Source organism: Chrysochloris asiatica, unplaced genomic scaffold (genome assembly GCF_000296735.1).
Source record: "Chrysochloris asiatica unplaced genomic scaffold, ChrAsi1.0 scaffold00053, whole genome shotgun sequence".
NCBI classification, from domain to species: Eukaryota; Metazoa; Chordata; class Mammalia; order Afrosoricida; family Chrysochloridae; genus Chrysochloris; species Chrysochloris asiatica.
In genome coordinates, this window is record NW_006408571.1 from 16,503,215 (window position 1) to 16,523,878 (window position 20,664).

General features: G+C 39.1%; 1 protein-coding gene across 2 annotated transcripts in view; it reads left to right on the forward strand.

The window, feature by feature from the left end:
* The window catches only part of NCBP1 (nuclear cap binding protein subunit 1, 80kDa), a 46,902-nt gene extending 29,740 nt beyond the window's left edge, over window positions 1-17,162 (forward strand). Inside the window, exons 16-23 of one of the 2 annotated variants that reach the window (XM_006863138.1) lie at window positions 5,461-5,583; window positions 6,822-6,924; window positions 8,730-8,823; window positions 9,642-9,745; window positions 11,701-11,815; window positions 15,055-15,183; window positions 15,759-15,872; window positions 16,991-17,162. In XM_006863138.1, coding sequence (XP_006863200.1) covers window positions 5,461-5,583; window positions 6,822-6,924; window positions 8,730-8,823; window positions 9,642-9,745; window positions 11,701-11,815; window positions 15,055-15,183; window positions 15,759-15,872; window positions 16,991-17,104 — 896 coding nt within the window. In that variant the 3' untranslated portion in view covers window positions 17,105-17,162. The remainder of the gene's footprint in view (window positions 1-5,460; window positions 5,584-6,821; window positions 6,925-8,729; window positions 8,824-9,641; window positions 9,746-11,700; window positions 11,816-15,054; window positions 15,184-15,758; window positions 15,873-16,990) is intronic. The other variant, XM_006863139.1, reaches the window with a different exon arrangement.
* Window positions 17,163-20,664: the final 3,502 nt, after the last annotated feature.

Sequence of the window (20,664 nt, forward strand, 5' to 3'; positions counted from 1 at the left end):
AAAAAAGCCAGTGATACTGAAAGAAAAAGTCCAAGGTGTACTGAAGGCATTGGCAAGGAACAAGGCTGTAGGAATTGATGGAATACAAATTGAAATCTTTCAGCAAACTGTTGCAGCACTAGAGTCACTCACTCATCTAGGCCAAGAAATTTGGTAAAGAATGCTTTTGCATGACCTCACCAGGAATTAGATTGACCACATCTGTGGGAAAAAATTGGTGGAAAAGCTCAGTATCATCAACCCAAACAAGGCCTGGGACCAACTGTGGAACAGACCATCAGTTGCTCATATATAAGTTCAGACTAAAGCTGAAGAAAATTATGACAAGTCTCTGAGAACCAAAATATGAGCTTGAATATATCTCACCTGAATTTAGAGACTTATTTCAAGAACATATTTGATGCTTTAGACACTGAAGACACAAGGCCAGAAAACTTGTGAGATGACATCAGGAACATCATGCAGGAAGAAAATAAAAGGCCATTAAAGACAGGAAAGACAGAAAAGAGCAAAATGTGTATCAGAAGAGACTGAAACTCCAGTGTAGAGAAACTAAAAGAGAAGTTACAGAGGTAAAAGAGCTGAAAAGAAAATTTTGAAGGACAGTTCGAGAAGACAAAGTCAATTACTGTGATGAGATGGGCAGAAATTTGGTGTTAGAAAACCACAAAGGAAGAACACGGTCAGTGTTTCTCAAGCTGAAAGAACTGAAGAACATAACCAAGCCTATAGCTAAAATATTAAATGATGCAGAAAGCATCAAAAAAGATGGCCCTCTAAGACTAAAACTCAAAGGGAACACACAAACAAGCATGTTAGCTTGCTGGTGACCACATTGGTCTACTAGTGAGTGGAAGAGGGGGAAAGGCAGCAATGAAGAAATGGGCTGAGTTCAACCACAGTCCATTGACCTGGAGATGAGAGAGAGAAGAGAAAGGGCTGGTTGGTCCACAGTGTGGTGTGAGACCTGAGGACACTTGAGCCCATGGACAAGGACATAGCCACAGAGGACTAGAGCTGAGAGTGAAACACCCAGCTGACATGAGGAGAGAGTAGATGCACAAGAACACCCAAATTTGCAGACAGTATCCTTTTGACCTAACCTTGATGGCTCAATAATCAGAACTCAACTAGAGGACGATTACAAAAGAAAAAAAATTATTTTTTTTGGTAAAGGAAACAAGGGTAAATTGCTTCACTTTGATGAACCTGACCTATACTCAGAGTGGCAGTTACTCTAAATACCAACAGCAAAGGAAGGAGTCTTCACATCAAGTATCAATGCTATCCCCTCTGTATACAGGGTAGATAGGGACCGGCAACTTAAGACATTGGCTTCCTAAATGAGGGGGGTGATAAAGGCACGAAGTGACTAGCTTACAGAGTTTCAAAAGGGAGTTTAGTTTAAGAGTACGGGGAGGGAAGAAAGAGTCCCCACTGAATAGATTTCATCTTGTCTAGATGGGTCTGGTGAAAAGAGATGGGGATAAGATTCGTATGATTCAATAGTAAATAATTGTTATAACTAATTGCGACTGTCAAAATTTTAAAGGTAGAAGTTTTGTGACAAAAACAGGGGAGTGGTTAATCTTACAGACCAGAAACAGGACCCTAGGATCATGAAAGGAGAAGAGCACAAGCGGAATGCAGGACCTTATCCAGAGAAGCAGCGATGCCAGAGACGGAGGCAAAGATGGGGGCATGGAGTGGGGGAGCGGCTGAGGACTCCAGATTCATGGGAAGAGAGGGACTAAGCTGTTGGCCAGGAGGCAGACTTGTAGAATATGTCCTTTGGAGATGTAAATGATTACATCTGAGTGTTTTTGTTTTGTTTTTTAAAAAGCTAAAGTGGATAGAGAGAAATACTGTTAACTGATGGTACATGGAGGGGATTATAATCATTGTAATGAAACAAGGTGTATGACTTGTTGAATGTAAAACTGATGATCTGCCCTGTAAACTTTCACTCAATCCACAATAAAAACCTTAAAAAAAAAAAAGATGGAAGGAATACATACAGTCGCTGTACCAAAAAGAATGTTGATGGTCAACCATTTCAGGAGGTGTAGCGTATTAGCATATGATCAAGAACCATCTAAGCTGAACTAAAGGCAAAAAAACAAGGCTCCAGGAATTAATGGAATGCAAATTGAAATGTTTCAACAAACGCAGTGCTGGAGGCGCTGTCATCTATGCCAAGATAACTGGAAGACAGCTGCCTGTCCTACCTACTGGAAGAGATCCATATTTGTGCCCATTCCAAAGAAAGATAACCCAACGGAATGCAGAAATCATTGAAAAATGTCGTTAATACGACACACAAGTAAAATATTACTGAAGATTAATAAAAAACTATTGAGGAAGGACATCAGCAGGGAGCTGCCAGAAATTGAAGTGAGATTTAGAAGAGGAAGTAGAACTAGGGATAGCATTGCTAACACTAGATGTATCTTGGCTAAAAATAATATCTGGAAGAGTTTACTTTATTGACTATGCAAAGACTTTTGACTTTGTGGATCATAATAAACTGTACATTACATTAAGACGAATAAGTATTTCAGAGCACTAATTGTGCTCTTGAGGAACTTGTACATAGACAAAGAGGCAGTCATTAGAACAAGGGAATACTGAATGGTGTATATCTGGAAAGGTTTGTGCCAGGGTTGTATACTTTTATCATATTTATTCAATCTGTATGCTGAGCAAATAATATGAGAAGATGGCTTATAATTTAAGAAGAATGTGGCATCAGGATTAGAAGTGAGGCTGGTGAATCTTCATCTCATACTTGGGACACATGTTGGAAAGGAATGAGTCCCTAGGGAAAGGCAATGTGTTTGGAAAAGTGGAGGGTCTTTGAAAAGGAGGAAGACCCCTCAACAAGATGGATTAGCACAGAGGCAACAACAATGGGCTCAAACAATTTTGATAGTATGGCTCAGGACTGGGTAGTGTTTTGTTGTGCATTGGCTCACTGAGTCATAGCTGACTAGATGGCATCTACTTAAGTGTCAAAGGAGTCCTGGTAGCATAGTGGATTACGAGCTGAGCTGCTAACTGCAAGGTGAGCAGTTCACATCTACCTTTGGGAAAAAGATGAGGCTTTCTGCTCCGGTAAAGATGAGCAACCTTGGAAATCCTATAGCAGGTAGCTCTGAGTTGCAATCGCTTCAGTGACAGTGAACCACCACCACCACCACATTAAGTGTCAAGCCTTGGATTTTACCTTGTAGTCATTCAGAGAATCATAAAGAACAGTGATATCATAAAGTTGTTGGAGATTAATTTTTCCCTCCATAGGAACAACTTAGTCTGGCATTCTAGGCCTTCCTAACAGTTGTTTTAATTTTGATCATTTCTAATTTTGCTAAATGAATTTCAGCTTCATCCAAACCCACCTTTTTTATTTCTCCATACACTTCTTCTGTCTCCAATTTGTGCACTCCCTTTAGGATCCAATCTACATGTCCCTCTTGTGTACACATTGTAACCTTTAGAAAGTCAGCATCTTTTGTTTTCCTCTCTGTGGATATTCAGATTTCCTAGCTAAAATAAATATTCTCAGTGGTGAACTCTTTTTCTTATTCTCTCTCCCACTTTCAGGAGAAAGCACATGGCAGTTACCTCGTGACTGTCCTTAAGAGTCTTGTACTAGTTAGCTCATCTTCTATGTCAGTACTGCCTTTTTATTTGTTGCCTCTTTGTTTATCTTACATTAAAAGTGGATTTCAGATTGCCCTGGTAATGCCTTACAGTATAGACAAGCCATTAACTAATGGTGAACATGTACATATCACGTGGTTATCTGGCTTATGTAGATTCAACAAAAGAAAAGAAAAAAATCTCTTCAAATCCCCCTCCACTTTGTTCAATCTCAGGGGGAAATCGGAGTAAATAGACCTTGGAAAAAATAAAAGGTACATTGATTCTTAGCTTTTGAACTTAAAAAGACTTCTTAAGTTTGAGGTCTGCTAAGAAGCTCTGGTAGCGTAGTGGTTACAAATCGGGCTGTGAACTTTAAGGTCAGCGGTTTGAAACTACCAGTTTCTCCATGGAAGAAAGATGAGGTTTTCTGCTTCCATAAAGATTTACAGCCTCGGAAACCCTCTACTGGGTCACTATGGATTGGAATCGATTCCATGGCACTTAACAACAACAACAAGGAGTTCTAATATAACATCAACATGAGCAGTGAACAACATCCTTGTTCCATGTCCTCTGCCGAATCCAGCTTGCAATTCTGGCAGGTTCCTATCAATGTACTACTGTAAACATTTTAAAATTATTTTCAGCCAAATTTTGCCTGAGTATGATAATAATGATATAGTTTGATAATTTCCACATTCTTTTGGGTCATCTTCTTTGGAACATACACAAATAGGAATCTCTTCCAGTCACTTGGCTAGGAAGCTGTCTTCCAAATTTCTTAGCATAGACTAGTAAGCGCTTCCAGGATGCATCCATTTGTTCAAACATCTCAATTGGTAGTCCATCAGTTTCTGCAACCTATTTTATACCAGTGCCTTTCATGAAACTTTACTTATTCCTTGTCAATGATACCTTCTGAAGTGGTTGAAGATTCTGTATTCTTTCCATCTTCTTTTGATGCTAGCTATGTTGTTCAGTAATTTGCTCATAGAATCCTTCAGTATTTCAACTGAGGCTTGATTTTTTTTTCTTTAGTTCTTTCAGCTAAGAAATACTAAGTGTGTTCTATTCTTTTGCTTTTCTCCACACCTATGCACATTTTATTACAATACTTTACTCAAGTAACCCTTTGAAATCTTTGTTCAGCTCTTTTACTTCATCATTTTTTCCATTCACTTTAGCTACTCTGTACGAGAGCAAGTTTCTGAGTCTCTTCTGACAATTGAGAAATTAGTATATTACGTATCTAATGTCAACTTTGAGGATTATGATGCGCCTGATCCAAGCCATATTTTCAGTTGCCTTGTGTACATGTAAGACCTCTGGTAGCGTAGTAATTACGAGTCAGGCTGCTAGCCTCATGGTCAGCAGGTTTGAAACTACCAGCTGTTCCACAAGAGAAAGATGATGCTTTCTGCTCCTGTAAAGATTTCCAGCCTCGGAAACCCTACGCAGGGTGCTATGAGTCAGAACACCTAACCACCACCACCATGCGCATGTGAAAGGTGGACAATGAATAAGGAAGATTGAATAACAACTGACACATTTGAATTGTGATGTTGATAGTGAATATTGCATATACCATGGGCTTCTAGAAGAATTAATAAATCTATCTTGGAAGAAGTTAGTATGGCATTGTATGGCATGTAGTACAGAAAGGTAGTATGACAGGACTTGGTCTCACACACGGGACACATTACCCTGGAGAATCGCAGTATGCTTGGTAAAGTAGAGGGTGTTTCAGTTATTTCACTGTTTCTAAGAATAAACTTTAAACCTGATCTCTGTCTCCCCCCACTCTTCTGTGTTTAGATTCTCTTCCTGGGCATTCTGTTGCCCTCTGCTTATCTGTTGCTTTTAAAAGTAAGGCAACCAATAATGAAATCTTCAACATTCTGAAAGATGTACCAAACCCTAACCAGGATGACGATGACGGTAAGGGAATTTGATAAGTCTTAAGTGGAAATATGTGTATAGGCCAAGTAAAAGCATAGACGTAACTGTTGTGACATGAACTTTGTAAAATCACATTGGATGCCTCGTCAGCGAATCCTTTCCTCCAACCAAGGGATTTCCTCCCGTATGTAAAGAACGAGACTTCCTGCGAAGTAGCTTACATAGCTAATATTAAGAATATAATCTACATCCTAAATATGTTGGAAAGTGTACTGTTGTCAGTCAACAGTTTTTAAACATTCCTTGCTTTGAATATAAAGAAGCTCCTGAAATGGAAGAATTGGTATATTATTAACATTTACTAAGTATATATATACCATGTAACTCGAACCAAAATCTTAATTCTTTATTTTCTCCTTTTGGACAGGGTGGGCAGATTGACAGAATAATTAAGTTTATCTGAATCAATGAATAAGTGAGGAAAAAAGGTGATGAGAGAGGTGCTTATTTTCCTTATCACATACTAAAGCATATTGTGAAAACTACAGTAACTGAATATGAGTCTGAACTGAACCGATGGCACCCAACAGTAGCAACCACAGTAACTAAAGCAGTGTGGTGCTGGCCCAAGAGACGGATCAGTGGAACAGATGACAAGTCTACTGGGACAACTGGGAAGCCACTTGTGGGAAAAATGTGTACATGTGTGTTAATAAGGACTGAAAAAGCAATAACCGTGTGTGGGTGTTTATTACTGGGAGTTTAGATTCTCTAAGAAACATGAATTACTATATTAGAGAAAATACATTTGCCACCATATAGAAAGAATATGAGCCAGGAAATCTATGTGGTATTTTTTTTAAAGAATGGATCATATAGAAGAATTAGGAAAACAGTCACAAAGAACTGAAAATTAAGATTATGCTTAGTTTCATATTATCCGTATTTGAAATCAGTGGTGATCTTTATTGTTTCTTAGTCCTTAATGTTGTTGTTGTTAAGTGCTGTCATAGAAACCTTGTGTAGGGTTTCTGAGGAGCTGCTAGTGAATCTGAACTGGCGACCTTGAGGTTCAAACCAGTGTTGCTGTTGAGTGCTTATCTATCCTACAGCACCACACTAGGACTCCTTACTACTTCCAGAAGTTAGACAAGTGCTTGTCTTAGTATTTGGAATATTCGAATGTGAGCAGGCTATCTGATCGTAGCGTACCGAAGGAAGCACTATGGAATCATTTGCTACACTCAACATTTTTCTAACTGTGGGTTATTTTTCAGATGAAGGATTCAGTTTTAATCCATTGAAAATAGAAGTCTTTGTACAGACTCTGCTGCACTTGGCAGCCAAATCGTTCAGCCACTCTTTCAGTGCTCTTGCAAAGTAAGTACCACGAGAGCACAATTTTCTTGTAGGTTTGGGACTTTGCTTGCTAAATACCAGTGATGAAGTAACTTTTACTAAAATTATTGCATTCGGATCATGATAGTATTGACATAATGATGCATTTGTGTCTAGTCACCTGTGTCCCTGCTTGTATGCATGAAATGTGTCCCCCTCACCCCCCAAACCTTTAGAGAAACTAGTGAAACACTTAGGTACTAGAATAGTCATAGATATAGTCAGAAGCTCATGCCCCACCCAAGCGTCTTCCTGAAGGGAAGTAAGAATTTTGGGAGCTGTCCAGAGGTTATCATCTAAAGCCAAAGCTCCTTAACTTGTCAGACAGACTTTTCAGCGTATATTTTCTCAGGCAAGCAGAGACCCCCATCTCCTCCCTCTGTACTTCCAGGGCATCTGGGATCCCACACAAGTACAGTCAGGGTGCACCATCTGTGTCTGGGAATGCTTCCTGAGTCAAACTTGAGTGCTAGGCTAACAGTTCCCATTGCCATCAAGTTGCATCCCATTCATGTATACCTTATAGGACAGAGTAGAGAATCCCATAGGAATTTCAAGACTGTCATTTGGGGTTTTTTTGTTAACCTTTTATTGTGAATTGAGTGAAGGTTTACAGACAAGCTCATCAGTTTCATATTCAATAAATCACTTTGTTTCATCTCAATGGTAACAGTCCCCTCCATGCAACATCAGCTATCCTGCTTCCTCCCTGTGATTCTATTTCCATTCCACCCACCTTCCCATCCCTTTTCAACTGTATCCTTAGGAAACTGTTGCCTTTTTGATTTTGAATGATTGACTGTCCATCATTGTTACTGAGCATACGTTACTAGTGTTGTTGTCCCCTCTATATCCCTGTCCACTGCTTGACTGAAAGTTGGACCATGAGGGTGAGTTTCTTTCCAGACCTGAAGGGCCATAATCTTAGGTTCCTTCCATTTCTTTCTGACCAGTCTTTAATTTTGAGTTGTGTTTCACATAATCTGCTGTTCTCTCTAGTACCTTCTATCTAATATGATCCCTTTGAGAGCGGTTGTAGTGATAGCCGGGTCTCAAAGTCGTGGCTTTTTATGTTCACATATTCCATTCATCTGCTGGAGTAATTGATTCCAATCCTTTTCAGTTCTCATGACTTTTATTTTTTTTTTTTTTGCACATGAAGAGATCAATAGCTGCATCTTTGATGGCCACTCATGAGCTTTTAAGATTCCAGACACTACTCAGTAAAGTAAGATGTTGAACATTGTCTTTGTGGACTATGTTAGGCTAATTAACATTTGTCTCCTGAGCTTATAGTCTTGAGCCCACTGGTCCAGGAATTCATTGCCTTAAGATATTTGATAATATCAAAGAAGTTTTTATCATTTTACCCATTGTATGCTCCTCCACAGTTGTGTTTGCAGGAGAGGTAAATAACCATGTATCTCTTACATTACCAAAGCCATTATCCTCTTTCAAATTCATGTATTTGTGGGATATGTAAATAAAGGCTGTAATCTTTACGGAAAACACTGCTGCGTCTTTTTCCCACAGAGTGGCTGGTGGGTTTGAACCACTAGTCTCTGGCAACACTCAGGCACTTAACCACTGCACCACCAGGGCTCAATGGCTAGTATTGTAAATCTGTATGATTTTGTGACAGGTTCCATAAAAACTGAATTCCTAATCATGCCTTTTACATTATTATTAATATTTTATTTTGCATTTTGATTGTAAAAGGCTTTGAAAACATTAAAATACTCATTAAATTAGTATATATATGTTACTTTTCTCCCCTTTATCAAAAGGTTTCATGAAGTCTTCAAAACCCTAGCTGACGGCGATGAGGGAAAGTTACATGTCCTAAGTGTTATGTTTCAGGTCTGGCGAAACCATCCACAGGTAAAAACAATTACTATATAACTAATAAAAAAAGCCAGCTAGTTACCTTTGTTGTACTTGTAAAACATAAAATTTGACTGTACCTATAAAATGGTTTTTCAGTTAAAATTTCTTTAGTGCTGTGATGTTATTTCGGACACTACTCCAACACAGTAACGTTTAGTTAGAATGCTTATTGTTTGTCAGATCCTACTAGTTGGGTAGGAAATGGCTATGTAGTCTCATCTGTTTCTACAAACACGCTTCAGAGGTCTCAAATCTGGATATATAATATATTCTTTTCCTATTATAAAGAGACATTGAAATAGTATTTAGAGTACATTTAAGGCTATTTTATGGTAAACATGTTCTTGTATTTTTAATTATTGGGATTCAGTGGAAATCACATGTATTTTTAATATAGATATTAAATTCAACAATTAAATATTTAAGTGCTGCCATTTAGAGTTTTTCGTTTTGCTCAGTCTTTGGTGGTACTATAGTGTCTCTTACATTACCAAAGGCAGGCATGGTGTTGTTTTGTTCAGTGCTGTCGAATCGGTTCTAACCCATAGTGACCCCGTGTAGGGTTTCCGAGAAGCAGCTGGTGAGCTTGAACCACTAGCCTTGCAGTTCAAACGGCTTTGCAGTCTGGCGCATTAAGCCACAGTGCTAAAGGACTCCAAAGGCAGGCATATGGAAGAATAATCCTTAGCCCTAAAAATCAAATTGATCCTGTAGCCACTGAAAGTAATTTTATAGTCCACATATTTTACTTTTATAGCAGTAGTTTTATCTACATATAAGTGTGATTTACTCTAAAGTGTTTGTCCTTGTAGATGATTTCTGTACTCGTGGATAAGATGATTCGGACACAGATTGTTGACTGTGCTGCAGTAGCAAACTGGATCTTCTCTCCCGAACTTTCTCGTGACTTCACTAGGTAATGTACGTTCTAGGAATTCACTAGGTAATGTGCGTTCTAGGAAGTACTTCATATGTAGTCTGCTGTACACGAGCTCCAGATTCTGGTGCTTATGGTCTAGTCTGGTAGGTTCCTATACAGTGGAGACAGACACTGCTAGTCAGGCTGTGTTGTTGCTCAGGGACGCATACAGAATTTGTATTAGGACCCACACAGTCAAGTAGAAATTCTGATGAAGAATGCAGACTGTTGAGAGAGTCTAATCTTACCAGACTGTACCATTAATTCCAGCAAGAGCCAGGCTGAATGTCAGCCTCAGCCATCCTAAGTAGAGATTCATGGAAGGATTCCAATTCCCGTGGGAACTGGAATGCATGCCAGGAACTAGGAGTGAAACTAAAGTTGTAATCAAAGCTTGGTGGACCTCACCTCAATCACAAAAATCCTAGATTTAATGCAGCTTTATGGAAACAGAAAGGAGCCCTGGCGGCTCTGTGGAATGAAGCACTGCACTGCTAACTAAGAAGCTGACAATTCAAACTCACCAGCCCAGCCACTCGCAGGAGACAGATGAGGCTTTCTTCTCCCAAAAAGATTTACCACCCTGAAAGCCCTGTGCAGGATCTCTGTGAGACGGCAATTGTGGGCGTCTGAGTGACAAAGTTGAAGTTGAGTTGGTGAAGTTGCATCCACAAGATTTATTATCAGGACTGGGACACCAGGAGTGGATATCAAACAGGAAACAAAAAAGCAAATGTCTTGCAAAGACAAGAAACCATCAACAACTTCTGAATTCTCTACTGCATCTGTTACTGCCAGAGGACACTGGTCTGAAAGATCACCTTAGGGTAAAGCAGTATGTCTGGCCAAGTTGGCATTCACAAATGAAAGCAGCAAAAAGGTATTCTCAGATCTTTGCAGACTCAGAAATCAAAAAACTGATCACCAAAGTGTGTGTTGTTAGCCATTATTCTGAATGATGAACAGTAATCCTTGTGGGTAAGTTCCACCATAGCCCCAGTGGAACAAAATAACAAAATGTCTGAGTACTTAATTAGCTTAATAAGAATCACACAACTAAATGACAGGAGTAGGATGCAACCCCGGGCATTCTTGAGTGGATGCAATGCTCGAGAACTCTCCATTCTTTAACATTTAGCTCAAGATATTACCAGCTATAGAGCTTTCCGTGACCCCCCTGCCAGAGTTCAAGTGTTCTTGTTTTGTTCTGTCTGATAGCCTTCTAGACTTTGAAGGTTTTTTAAAGCAGATTGTCTCATTTTCCATCTAAAATTATGTCAGTTGATGCCAAAATTTATGAAAGGAAGCTCTCTGCTGTATCCTGCATTTAGGAGACCTGGTTTGCCATTATAAAAGTAGTAGTTATAAAGCTACTTTTAAGTAAAATATCCACGCAGCAAGCATTTTTAAGTACATGAAAGGTGCCCTTGGCACTTGAGCAATAGGTGAGTTAAGTATTTCATTCTTAATGCCCAGCAGTTGGTAACTCAACTAGTGGCTTCCTTAAATGTTCCAAGAGAATTGGCTGTGTGTGTGTAGTTATATTCTACAAAGCAGGTGAAATGATCTGGTTAGTTGTTCCCACTCAGACAGTGTTTACATTTCAAATAGAGAAAATGTGTTTTTATTCCTAATGTTAGTGATTATGTATGGTTTGCTATTTCATAAATATGTACATACAGCTTCTACTAGAGATTGGAAGTAATAAGAAAAATAAAAGGGCCATAGTAATGCCCTCAGAGAGCTCACATGAGTCTAATGGGTAAAGAAAGATGCTTGCACAGTTGACAAGGCAAATCGTAAGTATTGCTGGAAGATACATTAATTCTTTCCAAACGGTGGAAGGCTAATTTAGACCTTAAGAACGAATAGGCTTTAAAAGTTACGATGTAATTATCTATAAGCACAGATAATGTTAACATGCAGTAATCAAATGCCATATTACTTTTAAGATTGTTTGTTTGGGAAATCTTGCACTCCACAATTCGTAAAATGAGCAAACATGTTCTGAAGATCCAGAAAGAGCTAGAAGAAGCTAAAGAAAAACTTGCAAGGCAGCACAAACGGGTAAGTCTTACTTTGACTGTTACTGTTAAAGAATACCAGAAACTCTTAAGAATAGTGAAAATTCATTACCTTGATGGCAGTTGATTTTTCCTGAGCCCTAATTATGCAGAACTGTTGGAAGAAGAAATCATTGGTCAATTGCTGTACACTATTATATTACTTGTGGTAAACTAGTTTAGTAAGATATAAGTTATTTTTCCATAGTTCACACCTCTAGCTCAGCCTCATGTTTGCCCTACTGGAAGGCAAGGACAAGGAAAGAGGACACTTGGGTTTTTTGAAGAGTTTCTGGTGCAAGAGGGGCAAAGGGAGAAAGTGCTAAGTACTGTGAGGTGTGATGGAGCAGTCTTCCCAAGTTTACAAAATACTTTTCATATTAGTGACAGGTTTTGTCTTCTAGCCTTTTTTTTTTTTTTTAAGGAAACAGTGAGCTGACTAAAGTGTAATTCAGCACAATGTAACTACTGTTCTTTGTGGCACTATTTCCCAGTGTTATTTACACAGTAGTTACCAGGGTAGAAGGTAAGAGGGGTGGGATAAAAGTAAGCCCAGTGATTTCTGTGAACCTTCTGGGGTGGCACTGGACTGTGAACCACAAGGTCGGCAGTTGAAATCCACCAACTGTTCCTTGGAAACCCTAGACAGGGTCCCTATGTGTCGGAACCTGCTCGACAGGACTTAACAACAACAATGCCAAGTTCAAGGGCCTGAGTCCATATAGACATACATTTACACAAGTATATATATATATGTATGTATGGAGTCCTGGTGTGGCGCTACAGGATAATGAATTGAATCCAAAGGTCAGTTTGAATAGCAAAGTTGACAGTTCAAATCCACTATCCGTTCCTTGGAAACTAAACAGGGTCGCTATGAGTCGGAACTGACTCAACAGCACTCAATGTATGTATGTATGTATATAGTACATATATGTGTAGGTTTGTAAACACACAGTCACAAACCTGAAACACGGCAGGGTAAATGACATTCCTATTTTATCGATGGATAAACTGGGACTTGGAGCAATTAAGTAATGACAGAGCTAGACTGTGACCCAGGTCTGTCAGCTCCCAAAGGCTTTTCCTTTGTGCCACACTGTTCTCTTAAGAACCCAGTTGTCAAGTATAGTAGTCACTAGCCACATGTGACAATTTAAGTTAAATAAAATTAAACACAAGTGACATGAGTCACCTGCATGCCCAGTAGCCATATGTGGTTAGTAGTTGCTGGAATGGATAGTACAGATTTACACAGCATTTCCTTTATCACAGAAAGCTGTCTTAGACATTGCTATTCTAGAATTGTATTCTTGTGGGTGCAAGGAGAAGACAAGCTTGTGTTCACTTTCCTAGAACATAAGGCAGCCCCCTTAGCAGGTGTTGTACGCAAGATAAAAGCAGGTTCTATGGAAGCTGAATTGGGGGAGGGTCTTGGATTTGGCTTAAGGAGTGGACTAAGCCATCATAGCTGAGGCTTCACCAGTAGAATATTGCCTAGGAGGATTGCCATGCTTTCTAGGCTCGGCGATGACCATTTCTTGCCAAAAGGACCTTGGTAAGCAGCATGGTTAGTGTAGGGTTCTGGCCCTGCCCATTTCTGGTTGAATGACATGGGAAAAATTGTCTGACCTATGTATTCCTATTGCGTAAAATGGAGATACTTCCTTTCCCATTTGTAAAGGTTAATTGATGCACATTTTGCTTTTCTTTTAAAAAACAAAAACAAAAACAATAAAAGCCTTGGTTATTGCTGTAAACTCCTTGGTGTTAGGTGTGGAGGAAACTTCAAGTTCTTGCTGAGGTGTGCTGAGTTCATCTGTAACAACAAAGTGTCTTGAAAAGTCTGCTTTGAATTTTTATAAACCAGTCGTAGGCATTTCTGAATGATGCGGATGTGATTCCAGAGCCACATCAGGGCCTGCCCAGGTATGCCATATGACCCATTCTCTGCGAAGGCCACCTCCTTGTTACTGCTCATATGGTCAACTTTGTTTTGTTCTGAAGTGCTATCTTGTTGGTTTTAAATCATCGTGACCCTGTATAAGGTTTCTGAGGCTGTAAATGGGAGCAGAAGAGCGACTGCAGGGCTTGAGCAGATGACCTAATGGTCAGCAGTCCAGCGCTTATCCTACAGAGCCACTGTGCTCTCATATGGTTATTTAGTGATATTTTAATACATGAAAATCACAATCAGTTTTATCATGAATCATTTACTTTGTTGAATAATGAATGGCAGAGTTAAAAAGTTTTTCCAGAGGAAGAATGAGAGTCAGGCAGAGGATATGTAATGTGTGAGTAATTGAAGTGTCTGTCTTGAGCATTATACTCTTTTAAGATTATCTGGGATCAAAGTAACACAGCAACTCAGAAGAACTCAAACTTAACATATATTAATGGGGAAGAACTGACTTGGACAGGAGGGTACGAATAGTGCACAACTCATAACACATAATCAGTGTCACTAAATAGTTCATGCACAAGCTGTCGAATTGGTGTGTTTTGCTGTATATATTTCAACAACAAAATTTTTTTTTTTAAATGTAAGAACATACAGTTTTTCATAGGGCTCAAAGCGATTTTCATTTTAAATAGAAGGAAAATATGACACTTTTTTTTTTCCCTCCCTGAAAGGGCTATTTTGCAAAAAGGGTAGCTTACTCCTACTTCTTGATAGCAAACTCTCTCCCCACTGTTTTCTAAGACGGGTTCCACTAGATGTCTGTCCCTGGCCTAGATAAATCCTCTCATTGTTAGACGGGTTCCACTAGATGTCTGTCCCTGGCCTAGATAAATCCTCTCATTGTTAGACGGGTTCCACTAGATGTCTGTCCCTGGCCTAGATAAATCCTCTCATTATTAGTTAATTCTCATTCTGGATGACCCATGTGTATTAAAGGAGAGCTGCTCTGTAGAGTTTTCAAGGCTGAGCTTTTGGAAGCAGATCATCAGGCCTGTCTTCTGACAGGTGGGTTCAAACCTTTTCAGCTAAGCAGTTGAGTGCTTAACCCCTTGTGCCACCCAAGGACTCCAATAAATACTCTTGCCCCAGAGCAATCGAACTTTGGAGTAGTAAGAATGTGTATCTGCACCCACAACAGGGCTTTGAGGTGTAGGCTGGGAAAAAAGGATTTTCACTATAGAATACAAACCTAAATAGCATTTAACCTGAAATCATAAAATAATTTCCTTACGTGACAGGACTTACACAGGATGTTTCCCTTTTGTTTTTGTGTTCTTTAGCGAAGTGATGATGATGACAGAAGCAGTGACAGGAAAGACGGGGCTCTAGAGGAGCAAATAGAAAGACTGCAGGAGAAAGTGGAATCTGCTCAGAGCGAGCAGAAGAATCTCTTCCTTGTCATATTTCAGGTAAAGTGGCTTCAGAATTAACCTGTAAGAGGAAAGAAACAGTTTTTTGTTTCAAAAAATGTTATTTTTATTAATGAAAGCAATTCAGATTCATTGATACAAGAGTTTTAACATACAGAGGAAATTACAGCCACCTAGAAGTTCACCACTTAGCAGTGAGCATGTGTACTTTTGAGTTCTGTGTTTGACATTCTCACATGAACATTCTGTGTCTTAGATTTATCTCATACTTATCCCTGTTAGTATTTAGATGAGTCTTCCCTAGCTAATGAACATCTTTGTGCATAGATTTCTAGTCACATTTTTAATTACTTACTTGGAATAATTGCCAAGAAGTAAAATTACTAGGATAATGAATGTAGACATTGAGCATTTTTTAATATTCCCAGAAAGGATGTCCCAACTCACATTATCACCAACCTACCTTTCTAGATTGACAGCGTTTAATGAATTGTAAAAGTTCGGATACAACTCACAAAGACAGGTGGAGCAAACAATACCATGTTCTCTCTGTGTCATGAATGTATATGCTTCTGAAGAATTCAAGTTTTCTGTAACTTTGTTTCCCCTTGTAGCGTTTTATTATGATCTTGACCGAGCACTTAGTGCGGTGTGAAACTGATGGGACCAATGTTCTGACGTCATGGTATAAGAACTGTATAGAGAGGCTCCAACAGATCTTCCTACAGGTGTGTGGAAGGAACACTGCTCTCCTCAGCTAGAGGTTTTCCATTAAATACTACTGTCAAGTTTGTCTGACTTTTTGTACTGTCTGTAGTCCCTTTTAGTTTATACCCACCTTTGCTACTGTTGTTCATCAGAATGTTTAGGATTGAATTGTTCTAGATCACTGAGATTCCTAATTTCCATTCCTATGCTGAGGATCTATCTGTAATATAATATGCAAGGGTTAAAAAAAGTTAAGGGGATAGTGACATGGAAAGGCCCTTAAAATCTAATTTTCAAATAATTAACAGTAACCACAGAAGCTGGTAAGTTCCCTAAGGGCTTTATGTCAAAACAAAATGTAGGTCCTATCTCTGTTAGATTTAAGTTAAAGATATGCAAGAGTGGGACTAATGCTTTTATATCTTCAAACACTAACCCCGAAACTCTTTATTTTTTCGAAAAAAAGTGATTAAATGAGAAACATTAAAGAAGGGGCGGGGGGAAGCCATTAGATTCTTTAAGCCTCTAAATGGAGTTCTCTCTAGATTCTTTAATTTTTGACATTCTTCTTTACCAGTTAGGCTCCACAAGGTAAATCACAGATTTTCAGTGAGAGATGAGCTGTTTATTAAAAAACAAAACAAGGTTTGGGTTTCTGTTCTGTGAAATATATAAAAGATAATTAGCCAGTTCATTTTTTTTTTTTACAAAGAGACATTTTAAAGCTATATCCAAAAAATGGGGAAAGGAGATGGTTTGGAACCACTTTCTCTCTTAACATTTCACAGACCAGGGTTTTAGCCTGGTCACATACCCCCTTTGGTTTTTCCTCTTCCTGGGTTGATGTTTCTGCTGTCGAACTGCTCTAAAGAAATCATGATGTGCTCTATCCAGTTGTCTTGGCCTGGTCTGTAAGAGTAGCAGCACTGGAGCTACACCATGAATTTCGTTTACATAATCACAACTAGATGTTTTGAGCAGGTTTTGAACATCTTTTTTCCTTAGTCTCTACATTTCCTTAATACCAAAGTTTTTCAGCAAGAACCTTTCTTTCCCCCTTCCTACTGAGAGCAGTGTTCTACAAGATTGAGTCTGTGCTCTTTCTCCTCACCTAAACAAGTCTTTTCTGTGTCCACAGCATCACCAAATAATCCAGCAGTACATGGTAACCCTGGAGAACCTCCTCTTCACTGCTGAATTAGATCCGCACATCCTGGCTGTGTTCCAGCAGTTCTGTGCCCTGCAGGCCTAACGGTCATTTTCCCCTCATGTCAAGATTTTTTTTAATATCTTAAAATAATTTGTCTTATTTTTGATGGTTTGAATGCTTGCATTCTTATAGTATTCTTTCAGTTATTAAAGGAAACTGGGGAGGAGGACTGTGAGGTACATGAACTTGATTGTGATTACTTTTAATTGCCCTCTTTTAAGAAGCAAATGATTTCCTAGTAACAGTAATGTGACTCTGACCATGGGATGTCTTATATGTGACACACACAACTTTTCTGTGATTAGTATGGTGATTTCTCTCTTGAGGCATAAAAACAGTAACTGGTTGGTTTGAGGTATGTGAGACACTAGAACTCAAGTTTACAAAGTAGTATATAGAACTGGTGGATTTATTACCAAGTAGCGTATCTTTTCACAGCTCATGGATAACTAACATGGCTGAATAAAACTAAAAATATTTTTTAAACTTTAGTGTTTCATGATTTCAAGTCTACTTTTAAATTGGTGATTTCTTTACTACAGATGTACTTACCTCCGCTTGAAATTTTCTCTTCAAAATATTTGTTTTTAAGTGTCTACAGTTGGTTAAAAGTGTATTTTATGATATGTTAGCTTATAAAATTGTTACTACTTAACAGTGGTTCCCACATTTGTCTGTTTCTAAGTATTAGAATAGCCTGGGAATCTCACAACAATTATTTATAAAATTAAATACGATCTCTGTGAGTAGGACACAGTGGTAGTGTCTCAAGTCAGCTCTGACTCATAGCAACCCTGTATAGGGTTTCTAAGGTAGTAAATCTTTATGGGTGCAGAAAGCCCCATCTCTCTCATGTGGAACAGATGGAAGACTTGAACTGCTGACCTTGCAGTTAATAGCCCAACTTGCAATCCACTGTGCTATCAGGCTCCTTGGAGTGGACCACAGATAATCAGTATTTCTTAACACTCCCCAGGTGATTCCAGTGTGCAGACAAGTGTGAGCATCTCGTTCCTGGAGCATCCAGTCTTTTCCCCAAGCCTCTGAAGAGCGGGTTGTGAGTTACAGGTTGAGGTGGAACTAGCTAAAATATACTTGGAATTTAATGTGGGTTTGAATTTTTTTTCTATGAAATCTGCTCCAACCTTAAGTAAGATAATAAATATGAGTGTTTTGTAAAATAATTTATATAGCCTATTCTAAATTCCTAGGATTTTTAGACTTCTTTCATTAAGCTTTGGAGAAACTTTACCAGTAATCACACACCTACTGGTAGTATTTTTGTGAGCTTTCAACATTGATCTCTTTTACTTAATCTATCATAAATTTATGATGCAGCAAGCATTTTTCATATATGATCCTTTTGGATTATCATATAGTTGATTGACTCCAAAATATGAGGGGACTTTAGAAAGTTCGTGGAAAAATGGAATTGGAGGATAATGAAATTTTTCCTTGACCTTTTTGAAGTATCCACTCAACAGATGGGAATTCCAGCGATTTTTAAATAGCGAACTGTGTTGTAGTGAACTGTTTAGTATGTCTCTTCTAGCCTAAGTCTTTGTAACTCCCACCAAATGACTCTTCCTGCTAGGTTTGGGTGAGAGAAGGTGGGAGAAGATGTTGATAGGATGATATGATTAAGCTGTGGATATTAAGAGTTAATGATCGTAACAACCTGAAACTCTAGCAGCATATAAAGTCAAGTCACCTTAGTGATGTGAGGGAGCCGATTAATCACCTGACCTTCAGTTCCTGGGACTTGAGCCAGCAGCCTGGCCTGCCTTGCCAGCTTCCTCGCCTCGTGAGTCAACTGCCCGGTTCTGTGTGAGTGCAGCGAATCCTTCAGACTGGCTGCAGATTTAGAACTTGCCCGTCTCCACAACTGTGATAAGCCCTTTTCTTGACAGTCTGTAAGTTCTGTGAGACGTTGCAGTGGACTGCAGAACCCTGGGATATTGGAGAGAATGTGGAAGGGAGGACTAGTGATTGATACCAGGAATTATGGGAGCACAGAGGCTCCATGCAAAAAGCACTGGACAGCGAACCACAAAGTCTGCGGTTCGAGCCCATCAGCTGCTCCTTGGGAGAAAGAGGAAGCTTTCTGCTCCCACAAGATTTAACATTTTAAAAGCCTTGGAAACGTTATACAAGGTCGCAATGAGTCAGAAGCAACTCAATAAAAACAGTACTTCAAGAAAGTTGGACATTTGGGATGTCTTTAACTTCCACCTCATAGGGACCAACCTTGTGCTTATCTTTCTAAAAGAAATTACTGTTGCACATAGATTCAGACCATATCATCTAAGACAAAAAATGATTAGTCGTAAGATCAAAGTTGCATGGTAGGTTATTAGCAGAAAGGGGACTAAAACTTAGGTTCTTGGCTGTTTTGTTTATATGTCACTCCTTGCTATTGGTTAAGCACAGCGCAAAGTATATGGTTAAAAATGGCCACTGTCTTCCAGTAACCAGGTTGCAAAGTTTGGCTAGATTATATTTGGCCCAAATTCTAGTGGGTTTATAGGTTCTCATTTCCTTTTGTTTTGGATCCTCTCTTTGTGTATAATAACTGCTCTGTCCCAATCTGAATCTATACCCATGGAAAAAATGAAATCGCAATCGAATTTTGAAGAGATAAAGTGCACAAGGAAGCATTCAACAGCTATTTTTCCCAGTAATAAAACTCACACAAACAGGATGGCAAGTCACTACATGCCATACTTTGCAATAAATCAGTAATGTCATTTAATAAAGTGAACATATTCTCAATTTTCCTTGATTCCAGATCTCCCCTCTAGAAATTATTCGTGGCAGTAGTTCAAATGAAACCAAGTTTGGATGTTTTGTTGTTTTCTCCCTTGGAAAGAATTTAGCAGTGATTAAGTGCCCTTGTCGGTTCTGACTCATAACGACCCCGTACAGGGTTTCTGAGGAGCAGCCGGTGGGTTAGAACTGCTGATCTTGTGGTTCACAGTCTGGTGCTGATCCTACAGGAGTCCTTGTATCAATTACTAATTAATCTATAATTATATCTGAAAATGAAAGACCTTGTGAACCAGGATAAAGCAGATTGGATTGTCAGTGATTATCTGAATGTCAAAATTGATAACAGTAAAACAGGAGTAGAAACATACCTCAACAAGACAAAACTGTCTGTATATTGATCTTGATGTTAATGTGTGCTCAGTGATGGTGGTGGTTATATGCCAGGTGCTACAAATTCACCATATGTAATTCTCACAGTCCTGCCCACTTTACAGACAAAAACAGGCCCCCAGAGTACCTTATGAGCCCTGATGGCATTATGTTGTTGTTAAGTGCCATCAAGTCAATTACAACTCATAGCAACCCTGCATAGGGTTTCCGAGGAGTAGCTGGTGGGGTTTGAACTACTGACGTTGTGGTTAGCACTCTAGTGCTAATCCCGGAGTGCCACACCAGGAGTCCATTATAGGATCAGCATTTAGGCTGCTAAGGAGCTCTGGTAGCGTAGTGCTTATGAATCAGGCTGCTAACCTCAAGGTCAGCAGTTAGAAACTACCAGCTGTTCCACGGGAGAAAGATGAGGCTTTCTGCTCCTATGCAGGCTCCCTGTGAGT